This window comes from Ipomoea nil, unplaced genomic scaffold (genome assembly GCF_001879475.1).
Source record: "Ipomoea nil cultivar Tokyo-kokei standard unplaced genomic scaffold, Asagao_1.1 scaffold1936, whole genome shotgun sequence".
Lineage (NCBI taxonomy): Eukaryota > Viridiplantae > Streptophyta > Magnoliopsida > Solanales > Convolvulaceae > Ipomoea > Ipomoea nil.
Window position 1 is genome coordinate 319285 of NW_017618364.1, and position 22971 is coordinate 342255.

Here is a 22971-nt window from a genome sequence, read left to right on the forward strand (position 1 = left end):
TTGTCCTCGGTGAAAGATACTATTCAATCTCTAGATTCCTTCGTACCATCCATGACGGTTCATGGATGACTTACAAATTGAAGCTTCTCAGAGTGTTGGACTTGGAGTGTATTGTTGTGGGAGAATCATTTTTGGACAGGATGCACTACCTTGTTCACTTAAGGTACCTGGCCATCCACCTTAAAGGTCAAGGTTACATCTTACCATCACTAGGGGGTCTTGGCCATCTTGAAACTTTCAAGGTGAAGTCAAATAGTGATTTGCATTTACCATATATTTTCTGGAATGCGGGAAATCTGAGGCATTTGCATATAGATCACTACTGCTCTTTATGCCGAGAGGAATCAGCTCAAATTCAATTGAACGAAAAGTATGAAAATCTACAAAGTTTTACCACATCAGTTCTCACCAATCATATAAGAGAAAAGGATACATTGATGAGGCTTCCCAATCTCCGGAAGCTGAGCTGCAGGTTTTCAGAATCTTACCACCAACAATTGCCTGAATTGCACTTTCTTCACCACCTGGAATTTCTCGAGGCATCCTACTATAACGAACTTTGCTCAGGGCCATGTCGGCATATGTTTAAACTTCCTTCAAGTCTCAAGCAATTGACACTAAGCTATTTTCGCTTGGCATGGAGTAATATTTCAACAATTGCAGACCTACCCAAACTTGAGGCTCTTGAACTACACCAAGCATTTGAGGGAGAAGAATGGAATGTGGGAGATCACAAATTCTTGGAACTCAAATTCTTGAAATTACGCAACATCAGGATTGCACGATGGAAGGCCACTGCTGATTCCTTTCCTAGGCTTGAGCAACTAGTTTTGGTGGACTGCAGGTACCTTGAAGGGGTACCTTTGAGCTTCGGAGAAATTTATACACTAAATGTAATAGAAGTGAACCGGTGCAACTGCCCTTTAGCCAGTTCAGTCAGGGAAATTCAGGAAGAGCAAAAGGAAATGGGAAATGAACAGCTCAGTGTCCGTGTTTGGAATTCTGATTCTGAACCAAAAAAATGTAAGTTGTAATTAGGTTTAGAGTGCTATACCTCTTGAGCAGCTCTCTCTCACTTTCTCTCACACTTTTAGGGAGGATTTCAGCTCTCTATAAATGCAGGGCTAGAGGACAACTGATATGGAAGTTTCCATATACCTCAAACTCTAATTTCTTGATTTCCTAATATATAGGATTCTCAATATCACAGAATATTCTATAACACTCCCCCTCAAGTTGGAGCAAAGATATTAATCATGCCCAACTTGTTACACAAATAACTGACTCGGGTTCCAGTAAGGGCCTTCGTGAATAAGTCCCCGAGTTGTTCTCCTGTCTTCACAAATCCTGTGGAGATTAACCCTTGTTGTATCTTTTCACGTACAAAATGACAGTCAATCTCTATGTGCTTAGTTCGTTCATGGAACACCGGGTTTGATGCAATATGAAGAGCAGCTTGGTTATCACACCATAGCTTTGCAGGAATTGGAGCTTTGAAACCAGACTCATACAAAAGGTTGTGTATCCACATCACTTCACTCGTTGATTGTGCCATCGCTCTATATTCAGACTCTGCACTCGAACGAGAGACTACATTCTGCTTCTTGCTCTTCCAGGAAACCAGATTACCTCCAAAGAACACACAATATCCAGTTGTTGATCTACGATCCTCTTTGGACCCTGCCCAATCAGCATCAGTAAAACACTCAATCCTAGTGTGACCATGATTCTTATACAAGATTCCATGTCCTGGGGCTCCCTTTAAGTAACTCAAAATGTGCTCTACAGCTGCCCAGTGATCAATAGTTGGGGATGCCATGTACTGACTCAAAACACTAACTGGGTATGCAATATCTGGACGAGTTACTGTCAAGTAGTTTAGCTTCCCAACTAGTCTTCTATACCTCTCAGGATCTTCAAACAACTCCCCCTCCTTTGACAATTGCAAGTTCGGTGTCATGGGAGTATTACATGGTTTAGTACCTAATTTTCCTGTTTCAGAGAGTAAGTCAAGTACATACTTCCGTTGAGATAGTAATATACCTGTTTTGTTTCTCATAACTTCAATACCCAGGAAGTACTTCAGTGGTCCCAAATCTTTAGTTTGAAATTGACTATGAAGAAATGACTTGAGAGATGAAATCCCTTCGGTGTCACTCCCTGTAATGACAATGTCATCTACGTAGACTACCAACCAGATGATACCTGTTTTGGACCACTTGTAAAACATGGAGTGATCCGATTTCCCTTTCACCATCCCAAAGCTCTCAACAGCTTGACTAAATTTTCCAAACCATGCACGTGGGCTTTGTTTCAACCCATACAACGATCGCCGAAGTCGGCATACCTTTCCAGACTCCCCCTGAGCAACAAACCCAGGAGGTTGCTCCATATATACCTCTTCAAGAAGATCCCCATGCAGAAAAGCATTCTTGATATCAAGCTGATGTAAAGGCCAATCATTGATGGCAGCCATTGAAATGAGTAATCTGACAGAAGTAAGCTTAGCCACAGGAGAAAAAGTGTCAGAATAATCAACCCCATAAGTTTGGGCATATCCCTTAGCCACAAGGCGGGCTTTCAAACGAGCCACAGACCCATCAGAATTAACTTTGACGGTAAACACCCATTTACAACCAATAGGCTTCTTATTTGCAGGCTTAGTGACCAACTCCCAAGTACCATTGTGATCCAAAGCAGTCATCTCTTCAATCATGGCATTACGCCACCCAGGATGGGATAAGGCTTCCGTAACAGTTTTAGGGATTAGAATAGAATCAAGGGAAGCAATAAAAGAACACGAGGCAGATGACAGCCGATCATATTTCGCAAAAGAGGAAATAGGATAAGTACAACTACGTTTACCTTTCCGTTGAGCAATCGGAAGATCATCATCCAAGACTGGATCAAATGACACAGAGGTGGTTTCAGGGCATTGAGCTGGTACTGGATCCGGAAGGGAAGCAGGAGGTGGTGCCGGAACAGGTGCAGTAGGCCGAGGTCTACGAGAATACACCTGTAAGACAGGAGGAGTAGGAACAGAGATAGGAACAGAGGACATGACCGTATACATCAAGATATCATCTCTCTCCCCCTCACGGAGAACATCAGGAGATGCAGGAAAGAAAGGAACATCCTCATGAAAGGTGACATCAATGGAAACAAGGTACCTACCAAGCTCAGGAGAGTAACATTTGTAACCCTTTTGCACACGAGAATAACCAAGAAATACACACTTCAAAGACTTTGGATCTAACTTGGAGACATTGGGACGGACATCCCGAACAAAACACACGCAACCAAATATCCGTGGGTCAATATGAAACAAAGGTTTCGAAGGATACAGAGTATGACAAGGTATTTTCCCATCCAAAACCGCAGAGGGCATACGGTTGATCAAGAAACAGGCTGTGGAAACAGCATCAGCCCAGAACTGCTTGGGAACCCCCCTCTGAAACATCAAGGCCCTCGCAGTTTCAAGCAGATGCCGATTTTTCCGCTCAGCCACCCCGTTTTGGGAAGGTGTGTCAACACAAGAGGACTGATGTATCATACCTTTCCCACGCATATAAGAGGCAAAAGGATGTGAAAAATATTCTCTAGCATTGTCACTACGTAAAATTTTGACAGGAATACCAAATTGAGTTTCAATTTCAGAACAGAACCCACAAAACACATCAAACAATTGAGAACGAGACTGCAGTAGGTATAACCATGTCATGCGGGAAAAATCATCAACAAAAGTAACAAAATACTTATAACCGAGTTTAGATGTCACAGAACATGGACCCCAAACATCAGAATGTACTAACTCAAAAGGAGCAGACGCTCGTTTGTGAACTCTAGGACTCAAATGCACACGATGGTGCTTAGAAAACTCACACGACTCACAATGTAAAAAAGACAAACTAGAAAACTGCGGACACAATTTCTTCAACAAGGGAAGGGAAGGATGCCCCAAACGACAATGTGCTTCAACTGGAGTGACAGCACCAGAACACGCAACAGACTCCGGCCTCGCTGTGTCAAGAACGTAGAGACCTCCAGACTCGCGCCCCTTACCAATAACCCTCTTCGTCATAAGATCCTGAAACACACAATGATCAGGGAAAAACGTAACGGAGCAATTCAAAACACGAGTAAGACGGCTGACTGAAATTAAATTGAACGAAAAATTAGGTAGGTGCAAGACAGATGACAAAGGAAGCGTGGGGATTGGCGTAATGGACCCAGACCCAAGTACACGAGAGGAGGATCCATCCGCTAAGGTGACAGGGGAACTATGTGGATGGGAAGAGAGCGTGGAAAATAAACTAGAGTTACCTGTCATATGATCTGTAGCACCCGAATCTATAACCCATTTGGATGAGGATGAGAGAAGGCATGTGGTTGTATTACCTGAGTCAGCAATAGCAGTGACCGAAGAGGATGAATGTTTCAAGGATTCTTGGTACTGAGAGAACTTGGCAAACTCATCCGCAGAGACCATGACCGTTTTGGAAGATGCCTCAGGTGTATATGCAATATTAGCAGCAGAATTTCCCCGCTCCCTCAACCACTTCCTACAATCCCTTTTTATATGCCCAGGCTTATGGCAATAATGACATACAATACCACCAGAACTGTACCCCTGAGAATTTCTACTATTCCCACTATGAGGCGGATTGGATGATTGCCCCTGGGAGTTCCCACTACGAGGATGGCGGCCAACGAGAGCACTGCTTGGTGGGATGGTTACACCGGAAAGACTCGGTTGCAATTGCTCCGAACGAATCAAACGTGGGAATACAGCAGCCAGAGTAGGGACGTCTGAGGTACTCAGAATGGCAGACCTAGCTGTATCAAACTCAGAAGGGAGACCTGCCAAAAAACTCATAACAGCCAGTTGTTCACGTTGTTGTTGCTGTGTTTTAATGTCAGTAGTGAAAGGCATAAGCTTATTAAGCGCCTCATATGTTTTCTTAAATTCCATAAAGTATGCCATAAGAGATAAATCTCGTTTCTCAGCACGATAAAAAGACTTGCAAACATCATAAATACGAGTAATATTCCCTTTCCCAGAGTACAAATAATCCAAATACTCCATCAATTCCTTAACAGAACCACAATGACTAATGAAACCAACAATACTCTCATCAATAGAATTACGAATCTGCAGAAATAAACGTGCATCATCCCGCACCCAAGTAGGCTCTTGGTCAGCCAAAGATGATGTTAGGTGATCTGTCTTATCCAAACTAGTGAGATAAAGAGTAATGACTTGAGTCCATTCCAAGTAATTAGAGTCATTAAGCTTACAGTCCGTGATCTTAGAAGTCACAGGAACAATATCAGTGACAACAACAGATTTATTATCAGCCATACCCACCAAAACTTGAGCCCAAGCAGATCAGAAACTACGCCAAAAAGTGAGCCTAAGGGGTACGAAACAACCTAACCTTAGAACCGAAGTGGCAATGGTCCAAACTAAGTCCGGAACTGAGACGGCAGGACTTAGGCGACCCTGGTAGACCTGACCGGAGAAGTTTCCAGTCACCGGAGCAGCCGCACGCGCCGGCGCGTGACGGAGGAGGCGGCGGTGGTGGTGGCGCGTGAGGCCCACGCGCAGGGCAGAACACCGGGAAACGCTGCAGATGTGGTCGCCGGATGCCGGCGGACCTTTCTGAGTGGGCGGTGACGACAGGAGACCGCCGGAAAAAAAATTTATTGAAGGGGCTCCGATACCATGTAATTAGGTTTAGAGTGCTATACCTCTTGAGCAGCTCTCTCTCACTTTCTCTCACACTTTTAGGGAGGATTTCAGCTCTCTATAAATGCAGGGCTAGAGGACAACTGATATGGAAGTTTCCATATACCTCAAACTCTAATTTCTTGATTTCCTAATATATAGGATTCTCAATATCACAGAATATTCTATAACATAAGTCAATTGAACACTTCAACATTACTTCTCTTTTACCTATTCACATGATTAATGGAGATTATTTACTTGTTATTTTTGATAGGGTACAACTTCTAAATGTAAAAGTGGCGACTTTAATTCACCAAATCCATTCTGCATTCAAGGTGATAATATACATCAATGCCACTTCACCATCATTGATCTGCATCTCTTCTCTATGTTTATTTTTTTACACTTCTTTTTCACCTGGATGGGCCTGGCCTGCTGATATGCCCAGTTTGTGTCATTTGAGACAGTGAAACCTCCATTTGTGTCTACTACTGATGATGTTCTGCATCACGGAAAGACAGTGAAACCTCCATTTGTGGTTCTTAACTTTGGACCTTTCCAAGGTGATAATATTAATGTTGTGTACTTGTGTTTGTGTCATTTGAGACTTTTGTATTTGTGTTTATTAAGGATTCAGTGATCAGGCTCACTGGAAATGCTATTTTTATTCCAATTCTACTGTGTACATTATGTAATAACTCAGACAAACTCTGATTGCAAGATATTTCAATTTTAACTAAAACTTTAATACAGATAGTTCTATTTTAATATATCATATAATTTTATTTATATTCTAACAGTGGAATTTGAGTTTATGATTTCTGTTTGGATCACACACACACACACACACACACACACACACACACACACACACACACACACACACACACATATATATATATATATATATATATATATATATATATATATATATATATATATAACAATTTATTTATTTATAAAGTATATCCCATTACAGACTTACAGTCATTAAAATACTCAAACTCATAATATAGTATTTCTGAATTGGTCAGATCCAATTCATTATAGTCAACTCTTGGTTTCCAGCTGGCACCTGAAGTAGGTCCACACTCCAGACAAATCCTTGTTAGTTATGAAATAAACTATGTAATAAATAAATAGTTTCCCAAAGGGTGGCATATGTGATATTTTACATATTTCCATATATTAATAGCCACCAGCTTTGTTTTATTGGTTCTTTCTTTTATTTTCTTTGAACAAGTAACCCATCTATTTGAAAGAGCCAAGCAGTCTCCTTTGTTCTGCATATATAAATAGTCTCTCTTTCTCTCTCTCTATATGTGTGTGTGCGTGTATATATATCAAGCCCAATGGATGTCTTTACCTTGTCTTAATTTGCAGTAATAAACCAGCATCAACATGCAAGCTAGCTATCAAAGTAGGAGGGGCTGCCCGCCGTGGGATTGAGGTGAGCCCTTTAGTCTCCAAACTTCTGGACATAGTTTTTCTTTCAAATCTGTTATGCTTGTTGTTCCAATCAATGAATTAGTGTTTTCATCTGCGTCTACAAGGTTGAATAATTTAAATATTGTCAAATACAATGGTGATGTCAATTAGATTGGAAAAAGAAAGAAAAGAGTGAAATGTGATAAAAATGCCCTTATTTTTCACATTTTTAGGAAAAAACATTGAAGAAACTCCCCATAATAATAATGAAGAGTTGAGGAAAAGGGAAGGAATTATGGAAATGATAAACCTTTTCCCTTCCTTTTTCCACTCTTAACCTTAGAGGTTAAAAATCCAAAATCAATTTTCATTTCTATTCTTAGCTTTGAAAGTAGTAAACAAAACACCTCCAACTTTAGAAATTAAACTTGTAGTAACAGAAAACAATGCGTGTTTAATGTTAGCAACTCTTTCTTGACTTTTATAGAGAAGAGATTTTGGCAAGCTCTAGAATTTCCTTTAATCTCTTCTTTTCTTGAGGATTTTGACAGTAAAATGCTTATACGAAGTCTGTTAGCTTTAAATAATTATTTATATATCTCAACCAAATTTATGGTGCATACTCAAATCCCACCCTTAAAGATCATTTGCTCCCATGATAATTGGTGAATTAAGAAAATGCTACTTGGACACATAACTTGCAAGATGTGATTAGATAGCAGAAAAGAGGCATTATTTTATCCACTTTGGTTTAAATTCTATATTGCTCTGGATGATACAAGATACACATTAAGTGCTCAGTGAAAATTAAAAAGTTGTGAAGTCACGTTGTGCAGAAGTTGTTTAAATAGTCATTTTCCTTTCAACAATCAGTATAGTTCATTGGTTTTCTTGTTTTAAGAAGTATTAGTTAGGTATGCCATATACTTTTTGAGGTTAAATGTTCATTCTTTTTATCATAACCTGATATCATACATGATGTAATAGGAGAAACTAAGCTCATTAAAAGAAAGGGTTTTGAACTCACTGGGACAATGCCTGACATCCCAACGTCTCCCGGTTTTGATGAAATTGTGGTGGGATTTGAGGATGAAACTGAAAACATAACAGGCCTGCTGATTAGAGGACCAAAAGAGCTAGATGTTGTATCGATTACTGGTATGGCTGGGCTTGGCAAGACAACTCTGGCCAGAAAGGTGTTTTGCCATAAACCTGTTATTGATTGGTTTCATTTTCGGGCATGGTGCTGTGTCTCTCAAGAATATGACAAGAACCGTGTATTCCATGAAATTTTTAGTCAAGTTGCAGATGATGTGAGTGAGGATGATACAGATGAAGTGGTGCTTGAAATTTTAATGAAAATGTGCAAAGATGAGCAAAGCTGGGCTGATACTGCTGAAGCACTACGCATGGCCCTACAGGGGAAGTGTAAAGGCCACAAGATTAGGAATGATACGACTGAAGTGTTGTATGAAAGTTTAATAAAAATGAGCGAAGATGATAACAGCTGGAAAAAGATATCTAGTACACTGCACGAAAGCATAATGGAGAAGTGCGAAAACACCAAGAATTGGGATGATATTGCTAAGCCGTTGTATGAAAGCTTAATTGTGAATTTTGAAGACAATAATGTCAGAGATGATGCCACTGAAATGTCTCCCAAATTCCGAGTGGAAAGGCACAAAGACATTAAGATGTGGGAAGAAATAACAAGTGCGATAAGCCAAAGCAAAATTGTAGACAAAAAAGACATTAGGAGAACAGATGATGAAGTTCGGAAGTTGTTCAAAAGCCTACAGGATCTAGCTGCTGGGGTGTTGTTCAAAAACATAAATGAAAAGTGCCAAGAGAATGACAGTTGGAAAGAAATGCTGGAAACATTATTCAAAAGCTTAAATGATATAGTTGAAACGTTGCTCATAAGCCTAAATAAGAAATGCAAAGACAGTAAAAGCTGGGATGACAACATAGCTGAGAAGCTACGCAAGAAACTGCTAGGACAAAGATACCTCATTGTCTTGGATGATGTTTGGAGAAAAGAAGCATGGGATGAGTTAAGTAGAGCTTTTCCCTCGGGCACAGGAGGAAGTAGAATCATCTTAACAAGTAGAGAATATGATGTTGGAAAATATGCCAGGTCTGGTGCTGATCCCCATTCTCTTCGTTTTTTCACTACTGAAGAGAGCCAAGATTTACTGCATTTAAAGCTATCTAAAGAGAATGTTGGCCCTCCAGAGTTAAAGGAATTTGGGAGACAGATAGCAGAAAGATGTGGTGGAGTACCTTTGGTGGTTGTTTTGGTAGCTGGTATTCTACAAAAAAAGATTGAAGAAAAATACTTCTCGTGGAATGAATTTCTTCAAAGTTTAAGCTCACATATCAGGGGAGATGAATCTCGGAGCATGGATGTAATAGCATTGAGTTACAAGCATTTACCTGAGCATTTAAAGCCATGCCTTCTTTACTTTGGGGCATTCCCAGAGGACTATGAAATTCCAGTCTCCAAATTGATACAGCTGTGGATGGCTGAAGGGTTTGTGAAACAAATAGAAAAGAAGGTATTGGAGGATGAAGCAGAGGACTACCTGAATCATCTAATTGGTAGTAACCTAATAATGGTTTCCACCAGGGGATACAATGGCAGTGTCAAAACATGTCGTATTCATGATCTGGTAGGTAGCTTTTGTCTTAAAAAAGCCATGAAAGATAAATTCTTGATGCAATCAGACAGTGAACAAACCAGTCCACATTCTGAATTGACTTCTACTTATGATCGGTTTTGTTTGCATAAAAGGAATGATAAAGATCTTTCTCCTGATTCAGCTCTGTCACTCAATCCTAGTCTTGGCACGCTTTTGTGCTTTTCATCACATAACCTTGGCACATTTTCCATATTTGCATCCGATGTGGATCCTTCCACTGGTTCATGGGTAGCTAGCACATTCAAACTTGTGAAAGTACTGGACTTGGAGTCCATAATTGTAGGCAAATCATTTTTGTCCATGGTGGAGTTTCTCCTTTGTTTAAGGTACCTTGCTGTTTGTCTAAAAGGTTGGGATTCAGTTTCACCGCCATCTCTAGAGCGTCTTCACCACCTAGAAACTTTCAAGGTGAAATCAAGTGTGGGTATGCATTTACCATTCATGATTTGGAATTTAGAGGGTTTGAGACATTTGCATATAGATCACTATTGTCCTTGGTGCGTCAACATGAGAAATTCTTTTCGTATACCCACAAACCCTTTAAATCTCCAAACCCTTTCCGTCCCGGTCCTATTCACCTCACCCATGGATGAGCAACTGTTGAGGAAGCTTCCTCATCTCAAAAAACTTAGATGCAGATTTTCAACGTCATGGTATAGGAATTGCTATAGATTCCCTGAGTTGGGATTTCTTGATCAACTTGAATCTCTGGAAGCATGTTACGCCAGTGACAATCTGAACGCACCAATTCGCTCTGCATTCGACTTTCCACCAAGTCTCAAGGAATTGACACTCCACAAGTTTCGCCTGCCATGGGATAGGATTTCAGTAATTGCCAAGCTGCCCTGTCTTGAGTCTCTTGAACTGTTCTCAGCATTTGATGATGAGCAATGGGATGTTGAGGAAGGGTACTTTTGCGAACTCAAGTTCTTGAGAATATGCGAATCCAGGATTGTGAGATGGAATGCCACTGCTGAATCTTTTCCCAAACTTGAGCGACTGGTTGTGGCAAAATGCAGGCATCTTGAAGAGGTGCCATCTGATTTCGAAGATATTACTACTCTACAAGTAATTGAAATTGATCAATGCAACAGCTCTGTCGCTCGCTCAGTCAAGAAAATTCAGGAAGACATGGAGGCACTGGGAAACGAGAACCTAAATGTTCGCGTACTGAATTCTGATCTGGAACTAGGAAAGTGTAAGTAAAATAGATACTTCTCCATTATCTATGCTCATCTCTTCTCTTCTCTTTTCCATAGCACATCCCCTTTCACCCAAATGATGGTTGCTGGCTTGCTGTAATTTCTTTCTTCTTTATTTTTGTCAGGGTACTTGTAACAGGCTCTGAAAACTGGATTTCTTCAGTGGTTTCTCTTCAAATTGATGAGCACAGTCAGTCTGTTACAGATGATATTCTGCGTTAAGGAAAACTTCCACTTCTGGTTTGGTACTTTGTGCTTCAGTGACTTCAAATCTTTCAAGTATTATAATGTTTGTGTTTGTGTCATTTCAGACATTTATGTTCTGTGTTTTTAAGGATCAATGGAATAAGTGATCAAGTTCCCAGAAAACATTATGTGTAAATAGACTGCTCCTATGCACTCCCACATTTGAGTAGGGATGTGATCACATAATTAGTGCTCATTACTATCAAACTTTCTGTTTATTGGGGTTTTAGTGTGTATTCATTGTTAAAGATGGAACATAGATGAATATGAAAATTATTCATTTAAGTTGAATTACATGTTTATGCAAGCATTCATATATAATTTGATACTAATCCTTGTAACCTTGTTCTTCATTCATTCATCTTTCTAAATCTAAATAAAATATTAAATTATCTGTCAAGCGATGCAAAACAGCCTAGGATGACTTCTCCCTTTAGAGGGGTGCATTAAATGTACCCTCTCCTTTATATGGCAATCACATTAAGTGGTTCCAACCTTGTAGTATTACTTTATATTAATCAGAAAAAGAAAATTATGAAGACAAAATGCTTTTCTTAGAAATATTCCATAAGTTTGATGATTGATGACAAGAATTGAACTTGTGAATATTCTTGTGTATTTAGTCAAAACTTTGATTATCAACACAAAACTCACTTATTTGGCTAAGCAAAAATGCAGATTAAACCCGGATATTTTAGGGTGGAGTGAATAAACCTCAACACCTCTCATTCTTTATTTTTGTCAGTGCATTCGTAATTGACAGTGAAAGGTGGATTTCTTGAATGGTTTCTGTTCAAATTGATAAGCACAGTTTTTCTACTACTGATGATGTTCTGCGTCATTTTATTAAGGTTTCTGTTCAAATTGACAGTGAAACTTCCATTTCTGGTTTTTAATGTTGTATTTGTGTCATTTTAGAGTTTTGTGTTTGTATTTATTAAGGATTCTCACAGGAAATGCTATTTTTATTCTAATTGTCCTGTGTACATTATGTAATAACTCATACAAACTCTAATTGCAAGATATTTCAATTTGAATAAAACGTTAATACAGATAGTTCTATTTTAATATATCATACTATCATATTATTTATATTCTAACAGTTCTGTTTGGATTATATATATATATATATATATATATATATATATATATATATATATATATATATATTGTAAAGTATATCTCATTACAGACTTACAATCTTTAATTAGATCACTCAAACATAATATAGTATCTAACTTAGATGCAGTTCATCATAGTCAACTCTTGGTTTCCAGCTGGCACCTGAAGCAGCTCCACATCCGGACAAAACCTTGTTAGTTATGAAATAAACTATGTAAATAAATAGTTCCCCAAAGGGTGGCACATGTGTCATGTGATCTGTTACATATTTCCATATATTTGAAACTTGAAAGAGCCAAGCACTCACCTTTGTTCTGCATATGCTTTCCCTCTCTCTCTCTCTGTCTAAACTCTCAAGAAAATGTAAGCTCTCTCTCTCTCTCTATATATATATATATATATATATATATATATATATATAGCAACCGCAATGGATGTCTTGACCTTGTCTTAATTTGCAGTTATAAACCAGCATCAACAGGCAAGCTAGCTATCAAATTTGGAGCTAGGAGGGGCTGCCCGCTGTGGGATTGAGGTGAGCCCTTTAGTCTCCAAACTGCTGCACAAAGTTTTTCTTTCAAATCTGTTAGTCTCCAATCAATGAATTATTAGTGTTTGCATCTGCTTCTACAAGGTTGAATAATTTACATATTGAAGAAACTCCCATAATAATAATGAAGAGTCGAGGAAAAGGATTGGAATTATGGAAATGATAAACCTTTTCCCTTCCTTTTTCCACTCTTATCCTTAGAGGTTAAAAATCCTTAATCAATTTTCATTTCTATTCTTAGCTTTGAAAGTAGTAAGCAAAAACACCTCCAACTTTAGAAATGAAACTACATTTGTTAGTTGAAATATCGTTGATCTTGTAGTAACAGACAACAATGCGTGTTTAATGTGAGTGAACCTTTCTTGACTTTTATACAGAAGAGATTCTGGCAAAGCCATGCTCTAGAATTTCCTTTAATCTTTTCTTTTCTCAAGGATTTTGACAGTAAAATGCTTATACGAAGTCTGTTAGGTTCAAAGAATTATGCATATATCTGAACCAAATTTAAAGTGCATACAAATCATGATAAAATAATATTCAAATCCCACCCTTAAAGATCATTTGCTCCCATGATAATTGGTGAATTAAGAAAATGCTACTTGGACTCATAACTTGCCATCAGAATTTATACTCATTGGAATCGAGTGTGATAAGTCTCATGATTCTTTAAATTAATTGGCAACCCATGAGTGATTGAAAGCTTTCAACAACTATTATCTGCTGTCTGTTTGGATTTCCTTCGACTATTGTCCCCACTAGAACATAAAATTACTCATTTTTGCATTAGATGTTCCACACAATATTGTACTGTTTGTTTCCTGTTTATAACTACTCTTCATCCACATTGATGCATTAGAGCAAAAAGTTGCAAGATGTGATTAGATAGCAGAAAATAGGCATTATTTTATCCACTTTGGATTAAATTTATATTACTCTGGATAGTACAAGATACACATTAAGTGCTCAGTGAAAATTTAAAAGTTGTGAAGTTGCATTGTGCAGAAGTTCTGTAAATAGTCATTTTCCTTTCAACAATCAGTATTGTTCATTGTTTTTTATGTTTTTTTTTCTGGGTTTTTGTTTCAAGGAGTAATAGTTAGGTATGCCATATGCTTTTTAAGGTTAAATGTTCATACTTCTTATCATAGCCAAATATCATACATGATGTAACAGGAGAAACTAAGCTCATTTAAAGAAAGGGTTTTAAACTCACTGGGACAATGCCTGACATCCCAACGTCTCCTGGTTTTGATGAAATTGTGGTGGGATTTGAGGATGAAACTGAAAACATAACAGGCCTGCTGATTAGAGAACCAAAAGAGCTAGATGTTGTATCAATTACTGGTATGGCTGGGCTCGGCAAGACAACTCTGGCCAGAAAGGTGTTTTGCCATAAACCTGTTATTGATTGGTTTCATTTTCGGGCATGGTGCTGTGTCTCTCATGAATATGACAAGAACCGTGTATTCCATGAAATTTTTAGTCAAGTTGCAGACGATATGAGTGAGGATGATACAGATGAAGTGGTGCTTGAAATTTTAATGAAAAAGTGCAAAGATGAGCAAAGCTGGGTTGATACTTCTGAAGCACTACGCAGGGCCCTACGGGGGAAGTGTAAAGGCCACAAGATTAGGGATGATACGACTGAAGTGTTGTATGAAAGTTTAATAAAAATAAGCGAAGATGATAACAGCTGGAAAAAGATATCTAGTACACTGCACGTAAGCATAATGGAGAAGTGTGAAAACACCAAGAATTGGGATGATATTGCTAAGCCGTTGTATGAAAGCTTAATTGTGAATTTTGAAGACAATAATGTCAGAGATGATGCCACTGAAATGTCTCCCAAATTCCGAGTGGAAAGGCACAAAGACATTAAGATGTGGGAAGAAATAACAAGTGCGATAAGCCAAAGCAAAATTGTAGACAAAAAAGACATTAGGAGAACAGATGATGAAGTTCGGAAGTTGTTCAAAAGCCTACAGGATCTAGCTGCTGGGGTGTTGTTCAAAAACATAAATGAAAAGTGCCAAGAGAATGACAGTTGGAAAGAAATGCTGGAAACATTATTCAAAAGCTTAAATGATATAGTTGAAACGTTGCTCATAAGCCTAAATAAGAAATGCAAAGACAGTAAAAGCTGGGATGACAACATAGCTGAGAAGCTACGCAAGAAACTGCTAGGACAAAGATACCTCATTGTCTTGGATGATGTTTGGAGAAAAGAAGCATGGGATGAGTTAAGTAGAGCTTTTCCCTTGGGCGCAGAAGGAAGCAGAATCATCTTAACAAGTAGAGAGCCAAGATTTACTGCAGGTCTGGTGCTGATCCCTATTCTCTTCGTTTTTTCACTACTAAAGAGAGCCAAGATTTACTGCAGTTAAAGCTATCTAAAGAGAATGTTAGCCATCCAGAGTTAAAGGAATTTGGGAGACAGATAGCAGAAAGATGTGGTGGAGTACCTTTGGTGGTTGTTTTGGTAGCTGGTATTCTACAAAAAAAGATTGAAGAAAAATACTTCTCGTGGAATGAATTTCTTCAAAGTTTAAGCTCACATATCAGGGGAGATGAATCTCGGAGCATGGATGTAATAGCATTGAGTTACAAGCATTTACCTGAGCATTTAAAGCCATGCCTTCTCTACTTTGGGGCGTTCCCAGAGGACCAAGAAATTCCAGTCTCCAAATTGGTACAGCTGTGGATGGCTGAAGGGTTTGTGAAACAAATAGAAAAGAAGGTGCCGGAGGATGAAGCAGAGGACTACCTGAATCACCTAATTGGTAGTAACCTAATAATGGTTTCCACCAGGGGATACAATGGCAGTGTCAGAACATGCCGTATTCATGATCTGGTAGGTAGCTTTTGTCTGACAAAAGCCAAGAAAGATAAATTCTTGATGCAAACAGACAGTGAACAATCCAGTCCACATTCGGAATTGACTTCTACTACTTATGATCGGTTTTGTTTGCTTAAAAGGAATGATAAATATCTTTCTCCTGATTCAGCTATGTCACTTAATCCTAGTCTTGGCACGCTTTTGTGCTTTTCATCACATAATCCTAACCTTGGCACAAATTCCCTCTTTGGATGCCATGTGGATCTTTCCTCTGGTTTATGGGTAGCTAGCACATTCAAACTTGTGAGAGTACTGGACTTGGAGTCCGTATTTGTGGGCAAATCATTTTTGTCCATGGTGGAGTTTCTCCTTTGTTTAAGGTACCTTGCTGTTTGTCTAATAGGGTGGGGTTCAGTTCGACAGCCATCTCTAAAGCATCTTCACCATCTAGAAACATTCAAGGTGAAATCAAGTATGGATTTGCATTTACCATTCATGATTTGGAATTTAGAGGGTTTGAGACATTTGCATATAGATCACTATTGTCATTGGTGCCTCAATAGTAGAAATTTTTTCCGTATACCCCCAAAGCCTTTAAATCTCCAAACCTTTTCCGTCCCGATCCTATTCAGCTCACGCATGGATGAGCATCTGTTGAGGAAGCTTCCTCATCTCCAAAAACTTAGATGCAGATTTTCAAATTCATGGTATAGGAATTGCTGTAGATTCCCTAAGTTGGGATTTCTTGATCAGCTTGAATCTCTGGAAGCATGTTACGCCAGTGACCATCTGAATGCACCAATCCATTCCGCATTTGACTTTCCACCAAGTCTCAAGGAATTGACACTCCACAAGTTTCGCCTGCCATGGGATGGCATTTCAGTAATTGCCAAGCTTCCCCGTCTTGAGTTTCTTGAACTGTTCTCAGCATTTGATGGTGAGCAATGGGATGTTGAGGAAGGGAACTTCCGCAAACTCAAGTTCTTGAGAATATGCGAATCCAGGATTGTGAGATGGAATGCCACTGCTGAATCTTTTCCCAAACTTGAGCGACTGGTTGTGGCAAAATGCAGGCATCTTGAAGAGGTGCCATCTGATTTCGAAGATATTACTACTCTACAAGTAATTGAAATTGATCAATGCAACAGCTCTGTCGCTCGCTCAGTCAAGAAAATTCAGGAAGGCATGGAGGCACTGGGAAACGAGAACCTAAATGTTCGCGTACTCAATTCTGATCTGGAACTAGGAAACTGTAAGTAAAATAGATACTTCTCCATTATCTATGCTCATCTCTTCTCTTTTCCATAGCACATCCCCTTTCACCCAAATGATGGTTGCTGTAATTTCTTTCTTCTTTATTTTTGTCAGGGTACTTATAACAGGCTCTGAATACTGGATTTCTTGAATGGTTTCTCTTCAAATTGATGAGCACAGTCAATCTGCTACAGATGATATTCTGCATCAAGGAAAGACATGAAACTTCCACTTATGGTTTGGAACTTTGTGACTTTAAACTTTTGCAAGTAATCTGTTTGTGTCATTTGAGACATTCATGTTCTGTGTTTTAATTTAAGGATTAATGTTTCTGTTTGTGTCATTTTGAAACTTTCATGTTCTGTGTTTTTAATTAAGGATCCATGGAATAAGTGATCAAGGTCACATGCAGTAAACATTATTGTGTAAATTCAATTATTAAGTGTTGTATTCAGAAGTTAAGAATCCCCAATGCAGGTCCTTATTAATGTTCAGAAGTTTGAAGAGACCAAGCAAAATATATCATACATGATTCATACCTTAAACCCATTTGACTGATTTGAGTATGCAATTGTAATACCGTGGGTCCACCTTGCATTAGGAGTGGACCCTGATCCAAAACAATATACTTGAGAATTTTGTAACATCTTCTAGCTTTTATCTCATAAGTTTAAGTCTTTAACATCATTACTTAGTTAAGGGAGATTTAAAACTTATAGGAACGTGTTTACACGCCTAATAATCTCAATCCTCATCACCCTCACTTAGATACACTATTTCTATGAATCTATAAGTGTTAAATATTTGGTTCCATTTTGAGGATCATGAGTTCACTTTATGAGATTTAGCTACCAACTTTCAAAAACTTGATCAGTTTGAAGGCGTAGGTTTCCGAAGATGGCAAAAGAATATGAATTTCCTCCCAGCTATTCTCAACGTGGCATGCATACGTTCTCAGTATCCCGAAGCCGAAGGAACAAGAGAATGAAACTCTTGACGCAACTCGCTGGAGGATCAAATGGGAGAACGATGATTTCATCTGTTGTGGTCACATCCTAAACGGTATGTCTGACACTCTCTTTGATGTTTATAAGCATGAGGAGTATTCAAAGGACCTTTGGGATGTACTTGAGACAAAGTACATATCTGAAGATACTTCAAGTAATAAGCTAGTTCCTGGTAACTGATTTCAACAATTACAAGATGGTGGACAATCGTCCTATCATGGAACAATTCCAAGAGAATGCCCGGATTCTTGGGCAGATCAAACAACACAATATGAATATGGATGAATCCATTGCCATTGATTGTATCATTGACAAGTTTTCACATTTATGGAAGAAGGTTCAACATTCCTTAAAGCATAATAAGGAAGAGCTTATCATGGAACAGTTGGGCATTGACCTTTGAGTTGAGGAAGGAATTGAATTCGACTACAAAAAAGTAAAAGTGCATGTAGTGCCAAAGGCTCCATGACTCCAGGTTCTGTTATCAACTATATATGTTGGTGAAGGCAAATCTAGTGGAAACAAGGCAAATCAAGGGGAAACAATAAAGGAAAAGGAAAGCAGGTAAAGTCACCAAATTTTATAAATTTTTTTTTTAAAAAAAAAAAAAAAAAAAGCCAAAGGGAAAAACACATATGTTTCCTATTGGGCGTGTAGTGGTCCGCATTTTAAAAGGGATTGTAAAATTTAAAAGAAAAGGAAGACAAATTTAAAGCCAAGGTAATGGTGATTATGGCGAGGGATGGTGAAATTATTAATCTCATTTCTGAATGCACTGAAAATTTCATTGCTATGATCTCTGAAATTTGTGTCATGTTGAATGATGATTTGTGGTGGGTAGGTAGACACCGGGGCAACAACATGTTCACAACGATGTACATCTTTATAAAGTTAATAAAGAATTGAAAGATGTGTTAGAATAAATATATACAAGTATGTTTTCAAAAAAATATATACAAGTATAATACATGTAATGATCTAACCTCATAGCGAAAGCCAATAAGATCGTACACCTCCAGCCATAGATGTCATCTCTACAACATTGCTTCAAAAATTGTAAGGAACTTTGGTGTTTTGTCTACCACTTAAGGTCTCCTGTTTAACTAGATGGTGAAGTACCAAAAATCACAAGAGCAGTGGGAGAACCATACATACATACATATATATATATATATATATATATAACCTACGTGCCATCATTGTAGGTTAAGCAACGGAAACCGTTACTTCCGTTTCAAACCACAACATAATGGCCATAAATGGCTTATTAACTTGCACCACTTAATTGTGACCAAATGGAAAATGTTACATTCTCCCACTTGGTGCAAGTATTAACTCAAAGAAGCAAAAATATGAACCATAGAGATAGTTCCTCTTAATCAGAGTAGTATTTACTTATGATTACAATGTAACTTCTTCTCTAAGTACCTTATGTAGTATAAAACTTAATGAATAAACCTTATGTTCATTCTTTCTTGTAATTAGTTATCAAAAACTAATTATTGCCGCAATGACTAAATTTGGCCTAATAAACTTACACCACTTATTTGTACAACATTAATGGAAAATGTTACAATTTTTCATTTGGTGCAAGTATTGGCACAACCTTTACCGAAGATCAAAAACATGAATCATAGTGGTATGTCATCTAAATTAAAGTGTGAGTAATACCATCTATGCATCACATGCATTTTGATTCCCAATTCAGGATCTTTATGAATAAACCCTACGTTTATTCTCGATCCAACCTTATGGATGTTTCTCAAATAAATATGCGCATAACCATAGGAGAAACCATCCAAATTACATAGAAGTGACAACATAAATGTACGTACAATATAGTCACATAATAAGTTCCATGTATCATGTATGATCCCAAATTTTTTATAAGCATGCCTTAAATAGGGATCCACAACTATTAGCATAATGTTAATATGTTGTATGACTAACTCATTATCTTTAATACTATCGCTAAGAGCTAAGTTTTCAGAGTCGACACGTCTGTCACTCCCACTCTCATTAATCTTAGCAAACGACAGTAATTGAGTAGTCTATATTCCAACGACTTAGATAACAAATTCTTGAGTCTAAGCCCACAAACGGAACTTTAAACATACACCTTATAAATAATCTTCAAAACAAAAAAGGAAAGCTCAACTTTCATGTCAGAGAGCAATAACGAGGACTTATTAATGTAACTTTATGAAACAACAAAATATTGTATCATCATAATCAAAAGTCCTCAAGACTCATCTATATATGAACCAACATCATGAGTCTTTGTTTTATGTCTCTCAACATTGAATTTTGAGCATTTTAAAAACATAATGGCCCAGGATCAATTTGATGAGACTAAAGACTCCAATAAATGCTAAAGAAAATCTAACTCGTGATAATTCACCAAAACTTAATGCCATTATTATTATTATTATTATTATTATTATTATAATAATAAAAACTATTAATGTTGTTACAACATTTTCAGAAATATGTTGCACAACTTGTAGTACAACAATTTGAACTATTGATTTTATAATAACAAGACAAGGTGTCTTATCCTTGAAGTGGAGCAATCTTGAAGTAGGACATCTTTAATGATCTTTCCACATGATCACTCCCACTGATCAAACCATTACTTGTAACATTTTCATTATAATTACACTATTAAGTGGTGCAAGTTTAATAGGCCAATTATGGCCATTATGTTGTGGTTTGAAACTGAAGTAACGGTTTCCGTTACTTAGCCTATAATGATGGCATGTAGGCTATTTAAGCATGGTCCTCCCATTGCTCTTGTTGCAGCTTTACAACTACACAATCTAGTTCATACAGGAGATTAATGGTAGACAACAAAACTATGATCATTGAAGTTCTTGAAGCAACAATATTTTGCAACAAAGTATCAACTATGGCTGAAGTTTTGCTTGATCATTATGCTTCCGCTATGAGGTTAGGTCATCACATGTGTTCAAATTGTGTGTGTATCTAACATTTGGTATCAGAGCCTTGTATAATCTCTGCCTAGTTCGTCAAAATTGCATGAATATATTTTGTATAAAATATATATGCTATACAAATTTTGTTGCCAATGTAATGGTAGCAATTTCCAGTGTATATTCATATATTACTTTTGTAAATCACTATGCATATACATAATTTATGCTTTTTGAAAGTGATTTTGGCTATTAAAGTATATTACTATGCATATTTTGGAGCAAAAATATTTTGATGTATATTTATTTTGAATATGATGAATATACCTGGATTTTTTACTATTGGTGTATATTTTGTTTTTCTTTTTTCACTGCCCGTTGTCGTTTTGTTTTCCGAGTTCTGCGATTGGAGGTTCGCCGGAACGGTAAGCTGCGGCGTTGAGGTTACATTAGGCATGGTCGCCACCATCTCCTATGTTTCTGGAAACAATGGTGGCAGAGATGGACGGCGCGGGGAGACGATGTAAAGTGCGGCCTCGGCACCGTTTGGGCGGCGGTAAAGCGGATGGAGGAGAACAGACACATAAGGCATTGACGCAAGTTGTTCTCGCCGCTGCACTGCTGTTCGATCTAAGCGTCATCTCAACGCTGTTTTCCGGTGTTTGGACTCCGGTTGTCGTTGGCTCGCCGGCTACCCCTGTTGACGGCGGTGGGTGGCGTTGCGACGAAGAGACGGCGGCGACAAGGCTGAGTTCCTGGTGACGTCATGCTTCGTCTTCCGCTTCAGGCGACAGGCGGCGACGCGTAGCATGGTGGCACGGCGGGGGCGGGGTAGCTTCCCGGCGACTGTCGCTACTATGCCTTTCTCCTTCAGTGGCGCTGGCTCCGATCGCTGCTCCATCTGCGCTGCTATTGAGGTCGGCGAAGGTTTTCTCCTTCTGGCGGCGTCTTCCGAGGATGGAGAAGGATGCTCCTTCCCTGCTTCTTCGCTGCTTTTCCTGCGTTTCGTTGGAAGAAGACGAGCCGCTGGTACGCATCTTCCCATTTAATATGCAATTACCATACATTTTCCATTTTTGCCTTATTTAATAATTATTATATTTATATATTAATTTTGGTAAATGGTAATTATTTGGTTAAATATTACCATATTTATATTATCTTAATTAATATTGTATATTATTTTGGCAAATGGTAAATGGATGATGTATGGTAATTGGTTGTTTTGAAATATTGATGATGCCCTTTAGTCTTTAATTTTGGCATTAAAAATTTTCAAATTAAGATTATTTATGGCATTATTTGTGATTGAATTATTGTCATTATTGGTACAAGTATAGTAATTCTTATCACAATTAAATTATTATTCAATTTTTGAGCAAATATTAAGTAATAAATTTGCTACTTGAATTTTAATTTAATATTGAGGTGCATGTTAAATTGTTTGAATTATTGTAATTTTTTTTAGGATTTATGAGTTAATATTATGTTAATATGCAAAATCCAAGCATGCTTTGTATATTCATAAATTATTTTGTTATAATAGTACATTTAGAAAAACATATTAAGAACCAGGACTATGTGGTCTAATGGTATTCGGGCTGGACTTTCATTTGGAAGGTTGTATGTTCGAGCCTTAGTGGAGGCGTTATTAGCTCTTTGTGTTTCAAAATACTACAATGTAATAGAGCTAGTAGCATTCAAAAAAAAAAAAAGAAAAACATATTAAGATTGGATATAGCATATTATTAACTCATAGTCTTTATATTAAATTGTATTCATTTTTGGATCCTTAGGCTAATTTTGGATTTTATAGCCTATTTAGAAAGCTTGTTTGGTTTCTCATTTAATTTTGAGCATTTTTTAGTCCTAATTTCACTTGGGACTTTTAAACCTATTTTGAACAAACTTTTTGGGACCTATCTTGGGTCAATAAAGTATGGATCCCATCATTATTGAG

The 22971-nt window shown here is 37.9% G+C and overlaps 4 protein-coding genes across 4 annotated transcripts; all 4 read left to right on the forward strand.

The window, feature by feature from the left end:
* The first annotated feature begins 65 nt into the window (after positions 1–65).
* LOC109146650 (putative late blight resistance protein homolog R1A-3) lies at positions 66–1139 on the forward strand. The gene is made up of 2 exons (XM_019294303.1): positions 66–1023; positions 1123–1139. Exons 1-2 carry the CDS (start codon positions 66–68, stop codon positions 1137–1139), a joined length of 975 nt encoding a protein of 324 aa, XP_019149848.1.
* Positions 403–11600, forward strand: LOC109146750 (putative late blight resistance protein homolog R1C-3). Its single transcript, XM_019294393.1, has 5 exons — positions 403–1023; positions 6006–6066; positions 7115–7181; positions 8147–11059; positions 11189–11600. Exons 4-5 carry the CDS (start codon positions 8194–8196, stop codon positions 11197–11199), a joined length of 2877 nt encoding a protein of 958 aa, XP_019149938.1. The 5' UTR covers positions 403–1023; positions 6006–6066; positions 7115–7181; positions 8147–8193; the 3' UTR covers positions 11200–11600.
* A 2601-nt stretch (positions 11601–14201) lies between these two features.
* Positions 14202–15365, forward strand: LOC109146651 (putative late blight resistance protein homolog R1B-16). Its single transcript, XM_019294304.1, has one exon. The coding sequence runs from the start codon at positions 14202–14204 to the stop codon at positions 15363–15365; it is 1164 nt and encodes a 387-aa protein (XP_019149849.1).
* A 317-nt stretch (positions 15366–15682) lies between these two features.
* LOC109146652 (putative late blight resistance protein homolog R1A-3) lies at positions 15683–17196 on the forward strand. Its single transcript, XM_019294305.1, has 2 exons — positions 15683–17069; positions 17186–17196. Exons 1-2 carry the CDS (start codon positions 15683–15685, stop codon positions 17194–17196), a joined length of 1398 nt encoding a protein of 465 aa, XP_019149850.1.
* Positions 17197–22971: the final 5775 nt, after the last annotated feature.